Source organism: Hemibagrus wyckioides, linkage group LG03 (genome assembly GCF_019097595.1).
Source record: "Hemibagrus wyckioides isolate EC202008001 linkage group LG03, SWU_Hwy_1.0, whole genome shotgun sequence".
NCBI classification, from domain to species: Eukaryota; Metazoa; Chordata; class Actinopteri; order Siluriformes; family Bagridae; genus Hemibagrus; species Hemibagrus wyckioides.
Genome location: NC_080712.1, coordinates 10,830,287 through 10,854,819, shown reverse-complemented (window position 1 = coordinate 10,854,819; position 24,533 = coordinate 10,830,287). Strand labels below are relative to the sequence as shown.

General features: G+C 40.2%; 1 protein-coding gene across 6 annotated transcripts; it reads left to right on the top strand.

Annotated features, from left to right (window-relative positions):
• Positions 1 to 443: 443 nt before the first annotated feature.
• Positions 444 to 23,152, top strand: ctnnd1 (catenin (cadherin-associated protein), delta 1). 6 transcript variants are annotated; one of them, XM_058381707.1, is made up of 20 exons: positions 444 to 584; positions 8,521 to 8,672; positions 12,138 to 12,209; positions 12,334 to 12,462; positions 12,647 to 12,927; positions 13,163 to 13,432; positions 13,527 to 13,782; positions 14,039 to 14,261; positions 14,352 to 14,544; positions 15,647 to 15,764; positions 15,852 to 16,008; positions 16,321 to 16,338; positions 17,031 to 17,096; positions 18,200 to 18,327; positions 18,518 to 18,668; positions 19,337 to 19,532; positions 19,698 to 19,891; positions 19,998 to 20,051; positions 20,162 to 20,241; positions 20,896 to 20,997. In XM_058381707.1, the coding sequence occupies exons 2-20, from the start codon at positions 8,526 to 8,528 to the stop codon at positions 20,953 to 20,955; spliced, it is 2,793 nt and encodes a 930-aa protein (XP_058237690.1). In that variant the 5' UTR covers positions 444 to 584; positions 8,521 to 8,525; the 3' UTR covers positions 20,956 to 20,997. The 6 variants fall into 6 exon arrangements, with proteins under 6 accessions (XP_058237690.1, XP_058237711.1, XP_058237703.1 ...); XM_058381728.1 differs by lacking the exon at positions 20,896 to 20,997 and adding an exon at positions 22,435 to 23,152 and having other exon boundaries at positions 445 to 584; XM_058381714.1 differs by lacking the exon at positions 444 to 584 and adding an exon at positions 591 to 883.
• The last annotated feature ends 1,381 nt before the right edge of the window (positions 23,153 to 24,533 follow it).

Genomic DNA, 24,533 nt, shown 5'->3' with positions numbered 1-24,533 from the left:
TCGTGGGTCGTCGTTAAAACATAAAATCGCGGATCCTTCACTGTTATATGACCCGTCTGTTGGGTTGTGTTTGTTCCTTGTGTGTTTACACATGCACGATGACATCTGAGAAGCTGCTGTTTATTCGCGCTGTCTGGTTTCAGTCACAAGATGGCGTCTGATCACATAAAGAGAGAACTGGAGTTCCGCGTGACGAGACTGAACAGGAAGTGTGATACTGCCGTTCCGCCCCTCCTACCAAACTTAACTAGGACACGGCGCAACAAAATAAAAAATGACAATAAAATTAACATCGTGGGTTTGTTTTTTGTTTGTTTGTTTTTTTCAACTAAATGTGTATTTGTAACTCAAACGATGTGTTTTCGCATCTGTTCTAACTCGGCTGCAGTAACCTGGTGAACACCGGGCCCCGCCCTGTGCTCATTTGTATGCGGTCACCCCTCCCGACCCCGCCCCTCGTCGTCGGGAGCGCGCAGAGAGGGAGGGGTTCATCACTCTACTCCGATCCCGAGGAGAGAAAAAAAAAAAACTGGCAACGAGGAAAAGAGGAGTGAACAAGGCGACGCGGAAGATAGCCTAGCTAGGTGGGTGTTTTATTAAAAGACCGCAACATTCATATAGGCTGGTTTTTATTGGTTCTGCATTTGTAACTCTGTATGCGTTTGAATGGGAGAAGTCTAATAACAATTAGACTGGGGGAAAAAATCTCCTGCCGAACAAGAGAGATAAGTTTCGTGGCAGTGCGGGCTCAGACGCCCAAATTTAGACCAGTTGGAATTACAACTACTTCCTACTCTTTGCCTGGAAAATCGGTTATCTGGCGTCAATAGGACGGAGCCTGTTCCTATAGGCCACGCAGCGGAGTTGCACAAAGAACACAAAGGTAGACTGGCGAAACTTTGCCTTTCTTTGTTTCTCTGTCGCATGCGACGGGTTATTTCCTTCACGCGGCTTTTAAAATCGTCCGGATTTCCCCGAGCAAACGCTGCTGCTTGGCTTGTTAGTTCCGAAACTTGAAAGTTAGCATTGGCTAGCTCTCACTTAGCTAGCATGCTAGCTAGTAAAGTTAGCTAGTGAACGCTGGCTGGCTGGCTAGTTTGTTTTTCTAGCTAACATTAGCAGCAGGAACGACTCCCGTTTGCTCCAGGTTTAGAAGTTGTGTTCGCTTTTCCTCAGTTTTAAGATGAAGTCGGAACCTGTAACATTTTAGCCTGTTTTCTCTTTGTTTGTCTGAGTTGCTAAGACTGCCATTGTGTTCGAGACGAAAACGGGTTGTGTTTGTGATATCAAAGCTAAAGCTGCTTTCGGGACTCGGTTTAGTTTGCTCCCGTGAGAAGAGTTCTAAATAATACGAGTTGTTTGTGTATGTCAATTGAAAACTATATACGCCATGTTATATAGTGTGTTTACAATGGTTTTAAAAAAAAACCCGGATAAACAGCTAGATCTCAGGTGGTATAATAATCATTTTTCACTTCAGAATTTACAGATTTGAGAAATGCCAGTTTCTTCACTTTATTTTATATAATAGGTTTTATTGACGTTTTGCTCCCCCCCTCCTCATCAGTTCTTGTGGAATATCATCGATGTTAAGGCGTGAAACCGATCCGTGTTCACCGTAACGTTATAACAAGTTCATCACAAGGCCACCTGAGGGGTCACGAACACCTGTACTAGACTTTAAGTTTTCTGGCCTAAAGTTGGGGATGAGTTTTGGCTTGATGTGTACATGCTGAGTTTGGGTTAAGTGGTCCAGGTAATTTGGCGCTTAATTCGAATGAGGTGTGTGTGTTACGGTCCAGTCCCACAGGTTAATTAGTGGATTTTCCAATGATCACGCGCTTCTAAACAAGGCGCGCACACGTGTCCCGGAAAGTTTAGGTCAGTATCATATATATGTTTTGGATATAAAGTTGAGACAGCATGGTTTGTTGTTTAACTAAAGAGTGTGAGTATGCGAGAACCTGTTGAGTAGGTCTTCAGAGAGTGTGTGTGTGTGTCTGTGGGGGAAGGGACAGGCGTGGTTCGGTGTTTTCTTTGTAGCCCGCTTTTTGTGTTTTGCTTTGCTTTTTAAACACAATGCGATCCTCAGCGTCAGAAAGTCAACAGTTCAACTGCAATGGTTAGTGATTTTACGGCTCGTCTGACTCTGCGCTAATAAATTCACACTGAGTCATGGAGGTGACCCAAGCAGAGTTTCTACTTTATAAGGAGAAATGTTCCCCCTCCGGGCGTGCCTACCTTGACCTGTAGTGGCGCAAAAGGGGGAAGACGTGTTCATGCTTGTGTGTTTTGTGTTCCTTTTTTTCGTATTTTATTTTAAACCAGTTTGTTCGACTCTAAAAGCAACCCTTGTGCGCTTTTTTGGAGACGTGTCGCTTTCTTAACGGTGTAATAACCGGGTTTACGGTTACAAGGGTGTGTCCGGCCAACACGGAAGGGCTTGTGGAGCACTCTTAACACACGGCAACCTCCTTGCCTCAGTTTGTGGTCACTCCAGACTAGGTTTCTGCTCCGAAACGCTCTGAAATATCATGCTGTAAAACGACAAGGAATGAGAGTGTTTACTTTATTATTTTTTTTGTTATAACACGTTGCTGAAGGGAGCACCGGTTCATCATGTTTCCTTCTTTCCATATTATGGTCAAGCTCAGTCCTAAACTGTTCATATCTTATTTTTGTGTGCCTGAAATCATGCCCCTGTTGCTTTCTGAAGACCATCAGGTGCCTAGCAAGAAGACATTTGAGACCAAGCCCTTTCCTGATTGATCACACTATTATACACACAGGCAAGAGTTATGTGTTCAGTCCAAAGGTCAGAGTTGTTAGTTTGGACTTGGACCAAAGCCAAAGGATTGGCTTTTCACTTTCACTGGAGTCAGAAAGTCTTGCTTTATCTAGCTTGACAGTATGTGGCCATTTTCTGAGGAGTGTTTGTGTGTTAAAAATCAAAACAAAAACAAGTTGGAAAAAGTTATCCCAGTCCACAGTCACGGTATCACAGTAATGTTGATTTCTGCGTCAGAGGAGTATTTCTAGTTCTGCATTCATTGTTTTTCTGTCTTCTGACAACTGTCACTTTCCAAGCTACACCTGAAACTGATTGTCCATTCAAAGATCTCTTTCACAGCCCGTGGGTCACTGCATACTTCCAGTGTTCACTCAAGCCTCTGCTTGTCTGTTCGCCCTTTCACATATTTTCTCAGGAATTTGGTCAGATCTGAGGTGACCACCAGTGTTTCTCATTTATACGTCTTAAAAAAAATGTTCTAGATTCAATCTTGATAATGTTGTATGTCTGTGGTATTTTTGTGGTTCCTGAAAAAATGTGGTTGGTAGGCAGTATTTTCTCCCATTTGCCACAGTGAACCAGAATATCTCGTGTATAAAGACGCCACTGTTCACTCACCTAATGTCTTTTGCTACTGCAATCCACAAGTTCACAACTGTCAACTGAAATGATGTTCTTGTAGTGCATTCCTGTTCACTGGCTTGTACAACTGCTCAGTGGTATGCAATAAGCTCCACTTGCACACACTCCATCACTGAAGTTAGCACACGACTATGGATTTATGCTGCTTTGTCAGCCATTGCATGATCCTAGGATTCATTTGGGTGTGTGTTTGTCATGTATAGGTTTATACAGATTGTCTGCTAACTGGATTAGTAACATTCTCATTAGAAGACACTCACTTAGGTGAGTTACATGTTTTTGCTGTAATGTTGCTTAACGTTACAGTTGCTGCTGTCTCTGTTATAGCCGAAAGTCAGTTTGTTGATGTTACAGTGATGATTCCTGTCTGTTTTTTCCTCAAAGAAAATTCAGTGGTTCTTTTGTCACTTAGTTGTGCATTTGACAGGAATTTTGTCTTCATGATGGCAAAACTAGCATTACCGTGTGAGGAATGCAGCCTTATTTGACTCATTTGTTAGCTGCCGTAGGTGAATCCCAATAGAGATCATTCTGATTATTCAGTATTGTTTTACATGGTTGGCTTGGTTGGGTGCCCAGCAAAACCTACATAAAGTTTTCCCGTGTTTTGGGTCAGGCCTGTTCTGAGGAAAGCATTTTCTTATTCCTCTGGAACAGACGTAGAACTTTTTAGGGACGGTTGCCTAAAATAAAAGGGACATGCTCAGCACGGCCTAGATTATAACCATGCACTGTATTCAAGGTGTGCTTTGAAACAATATCCTTTGAAGATAAGGCTGGTGCATTGGGCAGATGGTGTATTTGAGGCGCATGTGTGTTTCATGTGTGTTACCCTAATGATGGGTACATTTTAATCCATTAAATTGTGCTTGGAAGAATTGCTGCTTTCTGGGTATAATCAAGTGAACACCATTAAAATGAAGTTATGTGCTGAACACTTCTTTCCCCCCTTGCTGCTAGTTTGTTGCCGAGATTAAAAATCAGATGACATGTATCGCTGCTTCCGTAAGCACAGTTCGGATTGCGCAGGTGTGTTCTCATTAGTAACTCGGTTCACAGGTGTACATTTGTGCGGTTACAGGAAAAGGTGTGTGTCACAGAAACTCGTCATCAGACCGAGCCTCTGAGTCATTAAGTTCACACTCTGAATCAGATAGCGTGTGGTGGTGGTTGGGGGTGGTAAGACATGGGAACTGGATAGGGACAGAATAAAAGGGGGCGTGCTTTGGGAAAGGAAGAGGTGTTTTTTTTTTTTTTAGGAATTTCGAACGAGCTAGAGAGGCCAAGACAGGATCGGACATGCCACAAGATCAGTCGGAATGTGAGTGCGTGTGCGCATGCCCGGCTTATTTTCTTGAAGTGTGTTTGCTGTTTAAGGGGTGGTTTTTGGGCAAGGGTGGAAAACAGTTTCATGAGTCAATGAAGCTGACTGATGTAGCTGTGTTTTCAAGGACAGGCCCCCCTACCCACCCTGCGTGTACACTCTTGGACACACATTTACTATTGTTCCCTGAATCACCAGATGGACAGCTGCAAATAGACATCCTCCCCATCTAGGATTTTATATATTAGCTGTAGTAAAGTAGAGGTCTTTAGCTCTAGAGCTGGTGGGGGGTAACAGTACTCACTCACTCACAGGTGTGGCAGGGGGGCACAACAGCTGTGCTGTTTTAGCAGCATAGCTTTGACCTTGGCAGGCTTCTGTTTCAAGCTTGCTCTCATTTTAGAAGCTACTGTTTGTTTTCAGGTTTCGGGATTTTTTCACTTGGCTCACTAGTTTCGTCTGGGCAACAACAACTTTTTGGTCCAAGATCATCTTTTGGCTTATGTCTAGTTGGGAAATATTTGTTGGCAAGACTAAAAATAGAGCTGAGATGTTTTCCCTGTGCTCTGATATATCGTTAGCTTTGAATTGAAGGGATAGTTTGGCGTTCTCTTGTGTAGAATGGCACGGTTCTGAATTCAGCTCTCGGCAGTTGCATATTTTTGTTTTATAGAAGTTCTTGAATTGTAAAGTTACTTGGTTATCAGATTACAGGTAAATAAACCACCCTTTCATAGGCCCTATATATCTTAACACCAACCTGTAATGTAAAATCTTTAATTTCCCCAAAATTCTATTACTTTATAAGACTTTGCCTGTTTTATGCGGTGAACAGTTAAGGCATGGATAAATCAGTTGCTGTGAAACCTGATTGCATTTATTAGCACGGTAGATCATATTCCAAAAATGTATAAATTCAGAGTTTATCATTTTTGTTCTCCTGATGTGAATCTCGTTGCCACTCTGAGCCCAGAATAGAGCTCCACAGGATGGATTCTTCTCACCTGCCATTCACACCCAGCTCCATACTCCTCTCAGCTAACTGGTGCTAATGAGCAAGTGCAGATCAGCATAGTCATTTATTTTCACATTTAGAGAGTGAAATGTCAGCACACTACTGAATAGCTGTGTGTTCTGGGTTTAAATCTGGAAATGTTAGGTTGGAGATCATGGTTTATAGGCTATACAGCTACTGTTTTGTTTTTATGGATTAATAATCCTATACGTAGTAATCTGGAGTAGCCATAGTTTAAGATTCTGTACACTTTTTTATTTATTCTTTTTCACATCTTTTGTTCTAACCAAATGAATGCAAACCAGGTGCAAATTAGATATTTGTTTGATATGGAAAATATATCTGTATGTAGTATGTTGGTATCTCTAGTATCTTTCTATGTTGATTAGAGTGCTTAAATCTCAAAACTTTTCTTGCGGTTGGTTTGGTTTTTCTTATAAACGTGACTTTTATTGAACCACAGACTTCACTTTAGTTTGTTCCTTTTACTACCGATTACTACTGACATGACTACCCATAGACCCAAAATATACACATGGCAATAAAGACAACTTGCATGTAGATCAGCTGTATATATAGACGTAGAAAGTTCAGACTTATTCTGAAATGTATTCATTTCAAAACCTTGAGACTAGCTATCAGTCAGTCTCTATCATTACTTAAGGTGGTGGATTGGGAGGCCAAGTGTTGGCTACCATGAAGTGAACTATATAGAAAAAAAATTAGATGCCTTACAACAAACTCTTTTTCTTTCAATAGATGTCAGACCTACTTGTCTGATATAGCAGCATACAAATACGCCTCCTTGGCCGAGATGCTTTCTCAGATGTCCAAATCGAAAGCATGTGAGGGAGTAAGGAGATGGGAGTGTCATCTAGCTAAAGTGAAAGTGTGCAGTGTCTGTTTACCAGACCCCTCCGAGAGCAATGCGGCAGAGTTAATGGATAAAATGCTCTATGTAAGCACTCAGCAATGTTCAAACTGACATCCTTTAATAGGCCATGTTGCTGTGCTTGACGGACAGTAAATGTTAATTTCAGTTTGTAGCTGTTAACGATCGCCATGGTTCAGTGACTGTGAACCCTGTTTAATAGTGAGCTGTGTATTCTAGCTCAGACGCAGGGTTTCTGGAGGTGTCTTATGTGATATTAGAGGACCTTGGTTGGTTCAGTGTTGTGTCTGAGCTGATTATGCCTGCCTGTACATGATGGCACTCTTTTGTCTCTTTCTCTTGCACAAATCTTAATCATCCTCCTTAAAACCTGTTTGGCTTCCTGTCATCTGCATAGTGTGAGCCTTTGTTCACTGGTGGTGTCATGCGTTTATCTGAAATGTTCTGCTTGTCTTTCTGAATAAAATTTTGGATTATTTTATTTATTTTTTTTGTTCAGACAATGAATTCATTTCACAATTCGGCTTTTCAAAAAAAACAAAACTTGTATGCAGTGCTAAGGCATCTACAGCATCATGAGCGGTGGTAGATTTAACGTCACTGATCTACACCATAAATCATTCCTTCAAAAATATCTGTGCTGAATATTTATTTGGACCTATATCTTGTGAGGTGTAATGAATCATTTCTGCATAATATTACATGGCAAAGATGCCAAGCAACAGTTACTCTGATTTTATATTGCCATTATATCACCTGATAAGGTCTTATCGCCAGACCAGACTTATTACCGGACCTGCCAACCTTTACACACTTAAACACTGGTTACACGAGCATAACACTCAAATACGTACAGAACAGTCTTTTTCTCACCCCCCCCCCCACCCCCTTCTCTGTATTTCGCAAACTGCTGATTATGATCTTGCTTTCTATAGATCTGCTTTTGACTTGGCGAATAGTAAACGTATATTCAACTATATTATTATTATTGTTGATACCAAAATGGTCGAAAATATAATGGTTGATTTTATTTTCATTAAGTTGGTCTACAATAATATATCCGATAACATCGCTAAATACTGTTTGATTGTAAAGTGATTAGCTCCGCACTCGTTTAGTTGGTTTGTCGTACATGGGGAAAACATTTTGAGCCCATGTGGACGTTTCTAGAACCACTATTGAAAATGGTGGTGTTTTTATTTTCCTGCTTGCTGTGCATTACTGTGCAATCATCAAAAAAATCCACTATCCAGCTCATTTTTCTTGATTGCTACTGCCAGCAAGCAGTTCCTGACCACACAGCCTGTAATATACTCTTTTAGTAACCAAAATAAATATGGCAAATTCTTGTATTCCTGATTTTTTTTTTTTTCTTTCTTTTTCTTTTTCTTTTTTCTTTAGGCTATCGTTTCTGGCTGATTTATTTAAAATAAGAATATTGCTCATAGTCAAATCAGTATGGCAGAAGCCTAGCTACTATCAAAACCTACAAAATGAATATACACAGCATATCTAGAAGTCGTCTTATGACCTGATATTGATGTGATTTATGGTTTCCACATCTACATGGTGCCTTAATGCTGCTGAATACACTTTGGCAGCTCGTTAACCTGTAATGCTTTCGTGAAAATAAGTTGTAACCCTATAAGTGATAGATATATGTGTGGGTGTTAGGCTTGAGTGTAGTGACCTGTGGGAATGTTTTCATTTGTTTCTTTGAAACACTTTCTTTGCGAGAGTCTGAAGGTGTCCTGAAATGCTGAGAAGAAATATGAACGAATGAGTCTGTGCCATACACTCATTTTATTGAGTGTATGCAGCTGTGTGTGTGTGTAACACTTTGTCTTCTCTCTCAGTGTGTATGGAGCAGTGTGAGAATGCCGCGTCTCTCCTGGCGTCCGTGCGCGAGCAGGAGATGCAGTTCGAGCGTCTGACTCGAGCTCTCGAGGAGGAGAGGAGGAGCGTGGGGCCATCCGGTACCCTGCCCCGTCCCCTCCCCACGCTGCAGGTAACGCTTCGTCCCACAAGTCTTGTGACTGCAGAAGTCACAAGTCATTGTGCCGTCCCATACGCCTTTCATCCTCCTCATTAGCCTGTGCCCCACCTCACGTGTGTTTGCCTTGAGCCAGCATCCAACGACCAGATCTCGTGTTGTCATATCAGTTGCATCACCTCCCTTTCCGTGCATGGTGACTCATCTCATCCATTACTTTTCTAATTTGTTTTATAACATCATCCCTGCTATTTGCATCCTGATCCCATCAAGCATACCGCTATTCCCTTTATCCTCCCTTGAGGCGTCATCATTTAGTGTCTGCATCATCACCTTTTCTTGGAGAAAATGTCAGACCGTAAATTTGGATTCAGCTTTTTTTTTTCCTTCCTTGTCCATCATGCATGCTGCTGCTCCATCTCCGAATCACATCGCCCTGTTCTTTTAAATGCATGCTTTGTATGTTTTACCTGAATGAAAAATGTAATGTCTGTCTAACTGTACTTCAAAGCTTAAACGCAAGTGACTCACCTCCCTGGATCAACACTGGTTCTTTGTGAATTTAACTGAGGAAAGCTGATACATGGGTACATTTGTAACTGTGCAGATGTGCCATTTTAACAGGAAATGTTTTTTTTTTCTTGTTGCAGTGGTACCTTGAGATGTGAATACGTTAATTTCTTTAAGTATTAGCTTTCAGTTGTACACATTTGTTGACAAAGGGTGTTGAGTAGTTTGAGAATTACAGATAGTTTTCTCATAAAGAAAACGAAGACCACATAAAGGCTAATGGGTTTATAATGCAGCTGTGCTTTGTGGATGTACTGCTTTGCATCTGATTTCATATAATATTCCCTTGCAGCCTGTACAGCTGGTGTATGATTAGAGTGAACACCTGATTTGCTTTTTCCTCTTCTTTTTTAGTAATAGCACAATATAGACTATTATTGTAAATGTTATATATTTTATTGTTTTGCATTTGACTCATTCTGATTATTTAGTGATATTTCAGAAAGTAACTTGAGACATTATTGAAATTGCTGTTACAGAGGCATGTACAATATGCTAATCAGGAATATAAATGTGCATGTGGAGGACACTTGATTCATAATTACTTTTCTCTAATTATGAAGAGAAGCCCCACTTAGAACAGTCTCATTTTCTGCATAGTGAAATCTGTGAAAAGTAATTATGAAATTGAATTTGTAGCTAAACGTAAAAATCTACGTGTCTTTGCATGTCTCAATTAAGATGTGATGCCAACTATATGATGATAGAATAAATAAATGAGCAGTGGAAAATGTGCATAGATATTTTCCTTGGCAGTTTTGTGCAAGAGGTAGAGAAGTAGAGGTATTTTTCTATAATGTGTCACAGTGAAGAGTATCTTTCTATCCATCCAGTCAGTGCGTGGCATTCTATGTAGTTGATTCCATAGTGATTGGTATCGATGGAAGGGCATTCAGTAAATGAAGAATTTTTGTTTCTTGGATGAGAGACTTTTTATTAAAAGAAAACCGTTTCAGTAAGAAAAGCTTAAATGTTACCATAACTTCATCCACAACCGAAATCAGTATCAGTTTATTAAGAAGATATGCATCATGTATTTTTGATGAGATATATATATATATATATATATATATATATATATATTAAATAAATAAATAAATAAGCTAGAACCCAAAACATACCTATTTAGGACACAAATCACAACAGAAACCTGTTGTACTCCATTCACAGCTACCCACAGAGCTCATACTGTGATCCTTTTGTAACTCCATTTATAAGCTGTCTTATCAAAACCCAAGGATGAAAGTATCTGCAACAGCAGGGAGTTGAGCCACATTATCAAAAGAATTTAATAAACCAATAAACATGGCTGTGCACTGTTTATTTGTGAGAGAACAAACATCATTAACCACTGGAGCTGCAGCTGTAATAGTGCTAGATCTAACCTTTGACTCTATTTGAAATATTGTTTCTGGATTTAAAGAAGCTTGAAGCTGAGAAGCTCTAATAAGTTGGCAAGAAAAGAGAGGTTTGAAATTGGACTGTTTAAATCATTAACCACCCATGCACTTAAAGGATATTTGGGTTCATGCCACAAATTATAGTTAAGCAGCTCGTATAACGTATGGAAATAAATAACTGGGGATCCACACAGACAGTTTTTAAAATCACGTTTAGGTTTGTAACACATCTGAAACCATAAAATGTGAATGAAGAGTGCTTTAGCCAAGCGTATCACCCCTGTTTTTTCCCCCTCTCTGAATAGCTCTGTGTTTGCTCAGAGTTCATTACAGCCTAGTCTAAATACTCAGAGTTCAATGGCAGCAGTGGAATTATCTTTAGGATTGCTAGCCTCTGTGTCTAAGATATTTGAAATAATTTTCTCTACAGTTAGAATAAACTAGCAAGTATTGTATATGATGTAAGTGAAGCGTGTCATCACCTGTGTCGAAGGAGTATCTCGCTTTCTGTAGTATAGTGTATTGTATTTTAGTGGTGCAGCATGTTCAGGCAAAATCCTTGAATGTTGATTGAGGCCAATGTGGGAAGATCCCCCTAAAGCTCTAATGGCGTTGTGGTTAAAACCAGATAAGGAACTGGTTCAGTCAGTGAGAGAGAGAGCTTTGACCCGTACCGGAAGTTACTCAATATCTAACAAGCATTTTACAGTTATAAACCTCTGGTCTGCTTTCCGTCAACCTAAAATGACACACTTCGACAATAGCCCTTTTTTATGACTTATCTGTGTTGTGAGAGATCAACAGTTCTCTCTCTGCTATTTGGCCTTTTTTATTTTTCATTACGCTTTTTCTCTCTGGGCTTAAAAGAACACAGAGCTGAAACAGCAGCACAGCTACAGAATGTGTAGGGCAGTGGTTTTGGAATGCTCAAATCAGTCTTATCTCTCTCAGTTGAGATAGCTGTGTTGGTAGTAGAATGCAGGGCAGGCTTGGGGCCTACCTGCTGACAGGTTCTCACACGCCTGGGCCCCGCCTAGACCCATTTCCAGCTCAATGGCTCCCTCTATGGGATGGAATGAGCATTGTGCTCTTTTGCTGTGTGCATTTTTGTGGTGTTGCATGACATCATTGCGTTGTTGCATGAATGAGATTTTCCAGAAGCCTTTGTCCTTTCTCTCCTCATTTTTGTCATTCATACATTAGTTTTATGTTGTTCATGCATTTCCGCAGATGTATGTTGTTCCCTGCTCTTTCAGATATTGAGTGTTTGTGAATTTAAAGCTGATATAATGACTTTTTGCTGCTGCGCAGGATGTTGGATATAGTTCATTGGCCTGAATACTGGCCTCTGTAATGCCCCAACCATTATACTGTGTGTGTGTTTAGAGGCTAAACTCTCTTAACCCTAATTGCTCATGGCTTCCCATAAAGATATACTGCATACTTCAAGTCCTCTGCCTTGAGTTTAATATTCAGCAGTCTCTTTTTCTATCTGTCTTCGTTTCTCTAGAACGGGCGTATCCCTGGTGATGCAGAGTTAGAGCGGCTCAAAATAAACGAGGGATACATCAACGGGACACAGGTAGGTAGGGTGTGTGTGTTTGTCATCTTTTTCTGGCTGTTTTAGGGCCAGCTGGTGTTTATAAGAGAGGAAACACTTTTCAGCATATGGCAGTAGCTCACTATTGTTTGCGTGCCCCTTACAGTACAGGATGTTGGACCCAGGTCACCTTGTCGAGGAGACGGTCACAGTGGAGGAGGACCCCCAGGAGATGATACCAGTTGTTTCTGTTGAAACCAGTGAAGATGGCACCACACGCCGCACTGAAACCACAGTAAGCCTTTTTTTACGCAATCTCATGTCCATATCTCTTATGTGGTCTTCAAATATACAGTAAAACAATGGTGGTACTTGAATTTTTAAGGCACTTTATTATAAGAATATTTTATATAATGATAAAAAGTAATAATTTGGGTAACTGTTCCTCTCGATTTTGACAAGGATTTAAATTTTTTCAGGTGAAGAAAGTCACTAAGACCACAACCACTCGCACCGTTATACCCTCAGTCTCTGACACACTCTCTCTGGATGGAACTGGTTCTGTCACCGGTGTGGGTGGATATAATGCCCCTATAGATCGTGTGTACAGACAGCCAGGACACATGGACTACCCAACTCATACAGTCCCTAGAAATTACCACTATGGGCCACCGGGGGGGTATGATGACTACCGTAGTGGACCACCCTCTGAAACCTATGCCAGCCTCACCCGAGGGGCTCGTATGGATGACCGCTATAGGTGTGTGTCATTATATTACGATGTTACAGTTGTATTCAGTCAAGTGTAAAACATTATGGTTGTGTGTTCGCATCATGTTCAGATGTAAAATTAAGTGATTCTAAAACTCAACGATGCAGTATTTGTGGAAGCGAAATGCAGTCGTCTTTGGTATTTTGCATGTTTTTAACTCTATCCTTTTTTTTTTTTTTTTTTTTTTTTTTTTTAAAAGTAATCTCTCTAAATCGTTTTTCAGACCTGTGGATGGTTACCGAACATTGGACCCTGGCTACCGTGTCCACAGCAGGCCCCAGCTGGACCCATATGCAGCTCAGCCACAGGTAGGGCGCATGGGCAGTGCTATGGAGATCTCTGGCATGCAGCGATTTGTTGCAGAGCCCTATGGTTTGGAGGACGACCAGAGGAGCCTGGGATACGATGAGCCTGATTATGGCATGGGGCCCCCTATGCACTACAGCACCATGCCCCGGTTAGGGCATCATGCTCCACCTCCACGCAGGACTGGGTTAGTGCAAGCAAGTTTGTGTGCACGCAAAGTATGGACTGTTGTCCATGTCTCTCTGTGAATTGGTTTTGATATTATTCACTTCTGTTTGTAGATCCTATGAGGGTACTCTGGATGGGGATATGAGTGGAGCAGGGGATATGTATTATTGGGGAGGCGGTGCTCCTTTGGCACAGGGAGAAAGGGGAAGCATGGCATCGCTGGACAGCACACTGCGTAAAGGCCCTGCCCCAACAACATGGAGGCAGCCCGAACTGCCCGAGGTCATCGCTATGCTCAACTATCGTCTGGACCCAGTCAAGAGCAATGCTGCTGCTTACCTTCAACATCTCACATTTAAAAATGATAAGGTACACATCCGCAACCACAGACATGCAAGTTTGTTGACTAAATCATGTATTATCAATCCTTTTATAATCTTAACAAGCTTCACTGTTAATTACACTAATGCTGTTAAGTTCAGTGATGACTCTTGTGAAAGTGTCTGTCTTCAAATATATTTTTGCCTACTCTTAGATATTCCAAATCAACTGTATTATTGTTTGAAGGATATTTGTTGTTCCTCATAGACTTTCTTGCTTACTGTATCTCTCTTCCCTTGTGCAGGTCAAATCAGAAGTAAGGCGTCTGAAGGGCATACCCGCTTTGGTATCCATGTTGGATAACCCGAAGAAGGAGGTCCATCACTCTGCATGCGGTGCTCTGAAGAACATATCATTTGGACGAGACCCTGACAACAAAATTGCCATCAAGAATTGTGACGGAATCCCTGCTCTGGTGCGCCTGCTGAGGAAGACCAGAGATCAGGATCTGACAGATACCATTACAGGTAGGCATGCTTGATGGACACTGCAGTGATGGTGGACTAATTAGTAGAAAATGTTGCAGTTGTAGTGATTGGTCACTTTTGCTCCTCCAGGGACTCTGTGGAATCTGTCATCTCATGATTCAGTCAAGATGGAAATTGTGGACCATGCACTCCATGCGCTGTCTGATGAAGTGATGGTTCCACACTCAGGCTGGGAGAGAGGGAATGATGGAGGAGAGGAGAGTTGCAAACCCCGCCACCTGGAATGGGAGACTGCTCTTACTAACACTGCTGGCTGCCTGAGGTACTGAGACCCAGAGATATTTAGTGCCGGGATATTCAAAACACAGCTCGTGTTAGGATTTTTTCTATGGAATTGAGTTATGTTGGTCCAAGCCAAATAGGGAGGCATATGTGTTTGTGTGAGTACACGCATGACAGGAAGTTCCTGTACACAAGAAAGGGGGGAAGTTGAACGGGAAATACTTTTTGTATTGTGCAAGCTCCTTAATGGCTTTTGTTTGTGTCGGATGCACTCTTCAGGAGTGAGAGGGAGCGTTGGGACAAAAGAGAGAAACATGATCTTTAAATCCACTTATTTCTCTCGTGCTTCTCTTTTTAGATGCTGCTGTCCTCTTGTTTGCCATTAGAAAGCACTGTGAGAAAAGTTTCCCCCTGATTGCATCACAAAAGAGCTGAAAGTATCTTGCTTCCTCCCTCTCTGCCTGGCTTTTAAAGTCAGTCTTTGTCTGTTTGGTTGTAGACGACATCTTAAAGCATTAACTTTCAGATAATTAGCTAACTGGCAGGGGTGTAATTGTTTTTTTTTTTTGCTGCATCGATTAAAATTCCACCCACATGTATAAATGTTTATGTACAAGTAAAATACACCCAGATTTAAATGCTAAACTTTAATGGAAATTTAATAGCGAAAGAAAAATCTTTTAAAGAGATTGTTTTAAATTTTTTGAGACATTCTCCTCAAACTTTTGCACATGCAGTCTTCATCTAACGGTCAGAAATAAAAAGCATGTTGAAACCTTGACCAAAATCTTTTTTTTTTTTTTTTCTGTTTTGATGGAAGGTTACTGAAACTGGGATGTTTGTAATTAAGCTGAACTTGTGCCTGCTGTTTAATCAAGCACAATATGGCAGCGGCATTAACTTGTAATGTTTACAGAATGGTTCGTCTTTCAGGTTGTTTAAATGGGATTCTCAGTTGTAGAGTAGGATTTTAATGTTTTAAAAAAGTAAGCTTCATCTTGGCTGTTGTTTTAACCTAGCTGGTCTGAATAACATTATAAACCATCACCAAATCTAAGAAGTCATCCTTGACCGCCCTGAGCTGTTTGGGATGTGTCCCTGCCACTTCTTTCTTTTTCATGTGCTATATTTGCTCTCCACAGGAATGTGAGCTCAGAGAGGAGCGAAGCCAGGAGGAAGTTAAGAGAATGCTCTGGCTTGGTTGACTCGCTCATGTACATTGTCCAATCCCAGATTAACTGTAAAGATGTGGACAACAAGGTAATATCAGTAGAATACCTAATGTGCTTTGACTTCATTATTAATCAAAACTAAGAACGTGTTCTTTGTTTGTCTTTTCCTCTCTAGTTGGTGGAGAACAGCGTTTGTCTCTTGCGGAATCTATCCTATCAGGTACATCGGGAAGTGCCAGGTTGTGAGCGTTACCAGGAGACTGCACCTATCAATCAAGGCCCTGCCCCAGCTAATCATAAGGGTGGTTGCTTCAGCTCCCGCAAGGGCAAAGGTGTGACAGAAGACAAGAGTATTTATTTTGGAACACAGCTTTAAAATAATTTTAAGCCGGCTTTAACATTAAAAAGTATGTGATTTAAGAGTTTTAAGATGTGCTTGTGATGCAACATTTTAAACTTCATTGCATGAAAACTGAATCTTTTTGCATTTGATTTTGTATTAATTCTTGTGCAAGCCTGTTGCTTGTGGTGGCTGGGGCACTTTTGCTCTGCTTTCTCGTACTGAGGTTCTCTCACTCTCTTTCTTCTCTTGTGCTGTGTTTTTCTCTCTTCTCGACTGCTTATTCTGTCTACTGCGATAACAGACGAGTGGTTTTCCAAAGGTAAGCCCCCTCTTTTGTGAGCTTTGCTTTGCTTTTCAGAGATCACTGGTATACATCAAGCTATTTTTACTCACCATCAACTCTTCTGATAGCGATCTGTTATTGATCATGTTCCTTTTTAATTGTCGAGTGAAAAAGGAAGATTTAGAACAATGTGTTTTTATTAGACACAAAGAATGATGTGTGCTTTTTGGGGTTTATAATTAGTTTCAGCAGCTTGGCTAGCATTCATATGTAATCATTCCAAGGTTGTTATTATTCACACATTGATTGTAATATTTTGTCAGACCTCAAGGAGGCACTGGGGTGTCTAACACTTGGTATATGGGTGCCTCACACCTGTGTACCTCACACTCTACTTTGATAATTTACACGTACATGCTGATTTTGTTTAGCAGTCTTTGGTTTATAACATGGGTCATTTCTTTTTCCTGTTCTTTAATATCTAATTAAAAACAGTTTTATATCCTCCTAACACATTTTAGACTGATTGTTTCCTTAGTCTGTGTAATAGTGAACCAGTATTGATGTATTCATTAGAGACTTCAAAGCACTTTTGTGCATCGCTCTGGATAAGGGCGTCTGCCAAATGCCGTAAATAATTAGTCCTTGTTGTGGAGTCTGTTTGGGGTCAACGTTATTTGTTTAATAATTTTTCATGGACACCTAACATGCGTTTTTGGTACATTTAGGGAAGAAAGATGACGATGGAATCACAGACACAATTGACATTCCAAAGAGGACCACCCCAGCCAAAGGTAATGTTCACCTAAGTAGTTATGCTTGCAAACATTGAGATAGGATTATGAGGGAAAACTGATAAAGATGATAAAGTTGCTAGATTAATTTGGTTTTGCTAAGAATTCTGAACAGTGTTCTTGGAATAAAAGCCAGAATTTGCGCCTGTATGGTGTAGGTGATTTCAATCCTAATCCTTAGCAATACAAAAGGTGCTGAGTGTTAATCAGTTTGCAATTGTCCCAGCAGCATACTTGGAAATGTTCTGGGTTTTAAGTTAGCCATTTTTATACATTACAGTATGTAAAAATGACTTTCATTGATAGATGATGGGCAGTGCAATTGGATATTCATGTTGATTGTTGCCATCGTTTGATAAGGGATTAATCTCCCAGGCTCAATGTGGTATAGAACTGATGGAGATTATGGTCTGTTGCATGGAAAAGCAGTACTGGTAGCAAATATTGTGTTGATTAGTGAATTTGGCTTATGCCACAGAACGTTGTAACAGTAAGATGCACCTACTATAATCTTGAATCTTGCATTTTAAAGTTGTTGGCTGCTATGGGCACGAAACATAGAATTAGATTAATGGAGCATATTATATACCTGTAGTACATTTCCTATGACTGTTGTTAACCAAGGATGTTTAAAAGAATGTAATGTGTCCAGGAAAGCCATCAGGCTACGACAGGGAGATTAAATTAAGAGAATATAAAATTTCTAGCAGTGTCTACTATGAATGCTATGGGTTGTGTCTTTCGAATTTGTAGAACTGGTAAATGCTGCAGTAATTGAGGATCTGAGATTTGTGGATTCACTAGGATGGTGTACTTGCATAAAGGAGTGTAGGTTCAATTTCTGAGAGGCTTTGGCTTTTAACTTTTTTTTTTTTTTTTTTTTCCCTCTTGCAAAGCCTACAATTAGCCTCTGGTTTTCCTTTTATTTCGTTTAAAACCAAATTACTGCCAAAGAGTCGATGTATTGCCTTTCTTAGAAACCAACCTAACATCAGTTTTGTGGCTGATGTCCTGTTGGCATTATTAACACAGCTTTTTTTTATTTTCATTAATTTACTACATACTGAACTCAATTTAACTAAATAATCTGTTTTATATTGTAGGTTATGAACTGCTTTTCCAGCCAGAGGTGGTTCGAGTGTACTTATCACTGCTGAAAGAGAGTAAGAATCCTTCTGTTCTAGAAGCTTCTGCAGGAGCCATCCAAAATCTGTGTGCAGGCCGCTGGACCGTAAGTATATGCTGCTGACCACCGCACAACTGCCATGAGCAGCTGCTTTAATTATAGTCACTGCTGTTTAGTTTTGCTATATTTATCAGATTTATGGTCTCTCTCCCTTTTCTTTCTTTCTTTCTTTCTTTCTCTCTCTCTCTCTCTCTCTCTCTCTCTCTCTCTCTCTCTTTCTCTCTTTCTATTACAGTATGGACGTTACATCAGGGCAATGACCAGACAGGAGAAAGGATTGCCCCTGTTCACTGAGCTGCTGGCTCATGGGAATGACCGTGTGGTCAGAGCCATGTCCGGGGCCCTAAGAAACTTGGCTATTGATGCTCGTAACCGGGACCTTCTTGGTTAGTGTGCACATAAAATGTGTCCATGTTCCACTTTATATGTGGGGAAAGTGTTTATTGCAAAATCCTGGAGAACATTTTGTGAAAGATTTTAAATGCCCATTTATTCTCTGGGAATTTAAAAAATGATGTCAGGACACCTGAAGTTTCTAGGCCAACTATTATAATTAGCACACGTTTATGACCTTTTTCTGTCCAAGACTGCCAGCCTGCAGGGTCACTCAAACACCCAAGTGTATGTCCATCTCAATATGTATGAGCACGTTATGGTACTGAATAAGATTTTGTTCACTTTAACTTATCAGTTGACTCAGACACCATTTGTGAATGAGTAATTTTGAGAAAAGTAATGTGGGAGTGGAGTGATTCTGCAAGCTTTACTTAAGAATTGGACCACTTACTACAAAAAAGGGAGGAGTGTTGGAGTAGCCAGTTTACATGGAAAAGGAGAGAGTTTCTGATGTCTTTGTATAGGCATTGGAACATTACTGATTTGCATGACTACCATTTATCTTGTTAAGCAATCGCAGAGGTTAAAATGTAAGTAAATCACTGCAATTTGTTCACCAGGATGCAGTTCACTACTCTATAGTGTGCCATTTTTGGTGTTGGTGGATTGTTAATATAATTTTTTAAATTAAACCTTTCTCTTCTGTGCGGCTGTTCAGGAAGACACGCTATACCTAACCTAGTGGCGAACCTGCCAGGTGGTGGGCAGAGCCAGCCTGTGCGTAACCTCTCTGAAGAGACCGTGGTTTCGGTGCTGAGCACTCTGGCAGAGGTGGTCGGCTCCAGCGTGGATGCAGCCAAGCTCCTGCGCAGCTCACAAGGCATTGAGAGATTGGTGCTCATCAACAAAGATGGGTCAGTTTTGTTTCTATTGGTTTCTAGGCTTCTGTTATGCTCAGTTGATTTGTGTTTAGTGCCTCTTTGTGTTCCCTACATGTATATTTAGAATTACAACCCTTCCAGTTAGTGAAAGTAGTTTCGGTGTGTTAGAGAATGACTGACACTTTGCTTGTCCCACAGTAACCGTTCCGATAGGGAGGTACGTGGCGCTGGCCTGGTGCTGCAGGTTGTGTGGGGATTTAAGGAGCTGCGGCGCACGCTGGAGAAAGATGGCTGGAAGAAATCCGACTTTGTGGTGAACGTGAACCCTCCCACCAACACCCGTACCAACGGTGGCTATGAGGACAGCAGCACCCTTCCACTCATCGACAGAGGTGCGACACCTGCCCATTTTGTTTGATTTTTGCAATTGAGCTATGCTCGTGTGTGCGCGCATGCATTTTAGAATAGCTAACCATATTTTTTTGTAAACCACTCCAGGAGGAAAGCAGGACAGAGACAGAAACATGATTCCCATGAATGACTTGGGATCAGGTGATTTCCAGACACTGATGCACACTGATATAATTCACATAATGGCATTAACAAGTATAGAGGTTTAAAATATTTTTATGTAATCGTTCAATTGATCCTTCTTGATCCAGACTCCTATGCTACACTGGAACAGAGAGGACGGAGAAACACATTGGATGACACTCTAGAACCTACAGACAATGATATTCAGGTACAAATGCATTAATGAAGCTGAAGCACTGGATTTTTGCTTTATTATTATTTCTTTTTTTGTTCAAAAAAAAAAAAAAAGGTTCTTCTAGGTATTCCTGGCACTATTTGAATTTGGATGAATAATTAGTGGTAGTGTTTACTAGTTTGTTTCTTGCTACTGTAATTGATGACCATTATGAAGCAAATAGAAAAGCAGAAAATCTGCCACGCAATTAGCAGGTCCTCCATTATTGTTTTGTTTTTAAACTTGAACTACATGAACTCTGCAAAATTTCATGGCTTCCAAAGCAAGCCAGTTCCTTTCAGTCTCGCATCTTTCCCTTTCTAGTGAATTGGCAATTTTTATTTGCATTTAGTCTGAATACTGCTTAATTAAAAGGAGGTATGAGTCTTCATACATTCACAATTAACACCTCTAACACTTCCTTAAATGGCCAGACCTGAAAGACATCAGACTCTTAACATTTTACACTGATTATGCCTGTTTATTTCTTCTAACTCTACTAATTACTAATAACAGGGAAGCTGTGCCTAGACTCACTCTAACCCTTATGCCCTCTCTCTCCTTTTTCTTTCTCACATATTACTTGTCTATGATGACTGCTTTACACCTTTGTGAACACGTGTCTTCCTCTCTGGCGTGCTCACCTAGGGAGTGATGTATGGGGAGAGGCGGGGCTCCATGCCCTTGTTGGACTCTTACGACGGTTAGGCCACTCCCCCCCTCACCCCACTCAGTGCATGAGCGAGCATGGTATGTGTGTCCACTGCCTCCTTCCTTCACTGCATGGGCTCTCACAGTATATGTGTGTGAGGTCTTAACCTTCAGCCTCTCTCTAACCCAGTGGTTCTTAATCCAGTCCTGGAGCCCTCGTACAGTTCAGGATTTTGCTCTGTGTTGTGCAAGATGGGATAGAGCAAAACTTTGGACTGTCGGGAGAGGCACTGAGGACCAGTTTGAGAACCATTGTTCTAACCTATTTGGTGTTATGATTTTTTTGCTGTTCCTGCAGTAAAGTTGTGTTTCCTATTTTGATGTAGTATGTATCTATATGTGCTGTTCATGTACCCACTTTGGTCACATGACTTGTGTGTAGTTATCGCCTTCCCCCGGTGTTTGTGGATCTGTCCGTGCTGAATGGGTTTGTGCATGATGGCACATGCACAAAATGCCCTTCATAAGTATTGTGACTGATATCATTAAGGAGCCTTTTGTATGATTTGTGCCTTCAAGGGCTTGAAAAGTCATATTTCATTTCATGTCACTCCTTGGAGATCTCATTGAAGAAAGAAATAAAATTGAGTATATCCTGCCTGTTACTATATAGACTGGAACTGGTTCCTTCATATTAATTTTGTATTCATTTTATATTTTTAACTGTTCAGAGCTCTGCCAGCTATAGAAAGTCATTTGAATAAACTTTGATGTTATATTGATCACACTTATTATTGGATGCAATATATGCCATATCAGTAGTTAATGCTAATTACTTAGCAAGCTATTGTCAGTAATGAGGGTTTCTGAAATAAACAATACAATACAGTGGTACCTCGGTCCTCGACCACCCTTGTGTGCAAATCTTCGGTATTCAATTCGGAATTTCTACTCAATTTGACCTCGGTGTACGAAAATATTTTCAGTGTACGACTCGACCGTTGGGAACGCTGGTTCTTGTTACAGGATTGGAACGAATATCAACATTTCGAATAAATATTTTTCTGTGTTCGACCCGACCTGAAAAGAACTAATTTGACCGCTCACGCTTTCCAATGCAGCGTACCCTGGCGAGGACAATAGAGATGAAGCAGTTTACTCGGGTCATCTGTTCTGAAAGCATCATCTGTGAGTGCTTGTGTTATAACCCCACGCTATCTTTTGTGGTATGATTTCAATAGCCATGTCTCTGAAAAAGGGTAAATCAGGCATCAATGTTGCCAAGAGGAAACTTGTGAGATCAACCATCGAGTTAAAACAGATTAATTTGTTTTACATTATTTCCTATGGGGAAAAATAATTCGGTTTTTGACCAAATCGGTGTTCGTCCAGACCTTTGGAATGAATTAAGGTCGATCACAGGGGTATCACTGTAATCTTAAACAATACACACTTTTTTTGTAGCCCATTTAATGATGAAATTAAATGAATGAATGAATGAAAGTGTTTACCTTTGCCAATTGTTTCTGTCCACAGAAAAACTGATAGTGTGTATTACTCGTGGTGAGCACCCTGTTCCTGCCTACTGTCCCTGCTGAACCTCGTCACGAAGGGACCACAGCCACTAATCAATTACGCAAAGAATCTTTTCCTCCATCAACCCTTCTTACTTCCTCTCACCTTCTGCTTCTTGATCTGTCTTCTAAGATCCAAACGACTGACTGCCACTACTAGGCAAAAACTGTAGTCATTTTTATTTTCTGGTACTTTAAATCCATGCCACTCATTTTATAAACTTAGAAACACCAGAGACTGAAACACTACAGAGCTTTTTTTTTTTTTTTTTTTTCCTTTTTTTTTTTTCTTTTTAATCTTTTAAGTGTTCTCATGTTTTATTTTTTAACACTATACATACTGTGCATTATGCCCTAAAATGGTTGATCACTCAAATGAATTCTACATTATGATCTGGTTTAATTCCTCCTACTACACTGACAATGTTTCTTATTTACTGACAACTTTTTTCCAACATGACACTATACAGTAAGTATTCTTGCTACCACTAAGTTTATGCTGTTGTTGTTTTGCCCCTTAATATTCTTGAAACACTAATGACCTTGTTGTAAAACTTATTTTCTTTGGAGGTTATTTAGCTGTAAGATTTGGTTCCATTTTTCTGTACTGATGAACATTTTATTTTGCCAAATTACACCACTGTCTTGTGAGTTACAATTAAAAACTAAGAGTTAGTGTGTGTACATATATATAGAGAGTATATTAAATCATCTCAGAACATTTTGGGAATGGAATTGGGATCATTTTGTAATGCCCCACACAATTAAGTTACCACTCTGGGCACACACTGCTCCACCTCCTACTTCTTGGTCCCCAAATCCCCTTTTCTTTTTTGGTTGTAATAACACTTTGACTCTCCTTGTCCTATATTCGAAGCTGGAGCTCTCTGGGTTAAAGTTCCATTGGAAAAGCAGCATGGATAATGGCAGCAGATTAGCACCAGCAGTCTGTTGGCCAGATCTAGCTTTCTGTTTCCTCTCTGAATACAGACAGATGTGTAGATATGATGGCATATAACAAGTCCACCATTCTTAATCAGAGTGCCTCACTTATTGATTAGCCCATAGGGCATGCGTGTGTGTGTGTGTGAGTGAGTGAGCAAGAGAGAAAGAGAAAATGTCCAAGTGTGGCTTCAAGAAGTAGTGTGAGAGGGGTTTTAGGAGTTTGCCCTCCAGTGCATTGGGAGTGAGTGATGGAACATTGAGGGTGTGTTGGCTTTACATGATGAGCAAAGTGCTCCTTCTATAGACTGCGTGTTCGATATGCACAGTGTCTGATGTAGATATTTGCTGAATGGATACTCTAGCACTAGGAGTTAAGTGTTTTTTGTTGTTTTGTTTTTATGTATTGATTGTTGTTTTTTTTTTTTTTTAAATCCCCTGTACCATCAAGGTGATTTTTCCCCAAACTGATTTTTAAACCCATCTTTTCCACCTGTGAGAGAGAGATACAATTCAGTATGGTTATGTGACTAATTAAAGAAAAGCTTAGCTTTTATGCAAAAGGTATCCAGCAGCAGGCCAACCGGTGGATGTTTTTTGACTTTGAGGATAGTGAAAGACTTTCTAAAATCTTGACACAATTACATCTATTACAAGCAAAATTGAGGGTGAGCTCAGATTTTGATTCTAGCTTGATATTTAGATAAAGAAGAAAAAATTAAAGCACATTTAACTATATATACCAGAGAATATTTGTTAATTTTAATTATTTGTTTTCTCTCAGTTTGTCTGTTTCGTTTTTGTTTTTATATTTTATGATTGGGATAATTGTTTTTCTGGGGGTTATTGTGGGTGAATGCATATGCAATCAGTTTTATTTTTAATTAAATGCATTTACGGTTTATACATTAATTAAAAACAAAACAGGAAAAAATTGTTCGTGTCATGTATCGTCAGTTGTGCTACACTTTATATGCAACAAAATCGGATCATTCTCTTAATTTTATCTACCTGCCTTGCTCTTAAATATCGCACCTTTTGTTTCATGGATTAAACGTGTAACGTAGCAATACTGTTTTTTAATAAAAGAATAATTTTTTTTTTCTTTTCCAAAGTTTG

What these genes read in the sequence shown, in the direction of transcription:
- ctnnd1 (XM_058381707.1), top strand. Translation starts at nt 8,526, where the DNA reads ATGGAGCAGTGTGAGAATGCCGCGTCTCTCCTGGCGTCCGTGCGCGAG. An exon ending in CCACCTCCACGCAGGACTGG is followed by an intron (nt 13,433 to 13,526) that starts GTTAGTGCAAGC and finishes TTCTGTTTGTAG; the next exon opens with ATCCTATGAGGGTACTCTGG. An exon ending in TGTGTGCAGGCCGCTGGACC is followed by an intron (nt 18,328 to 18,517) that starts GTAAGTATATGC and finishes TTTCTATTACAG; the next exon opens with TATGGACGTTACATCAGGGC.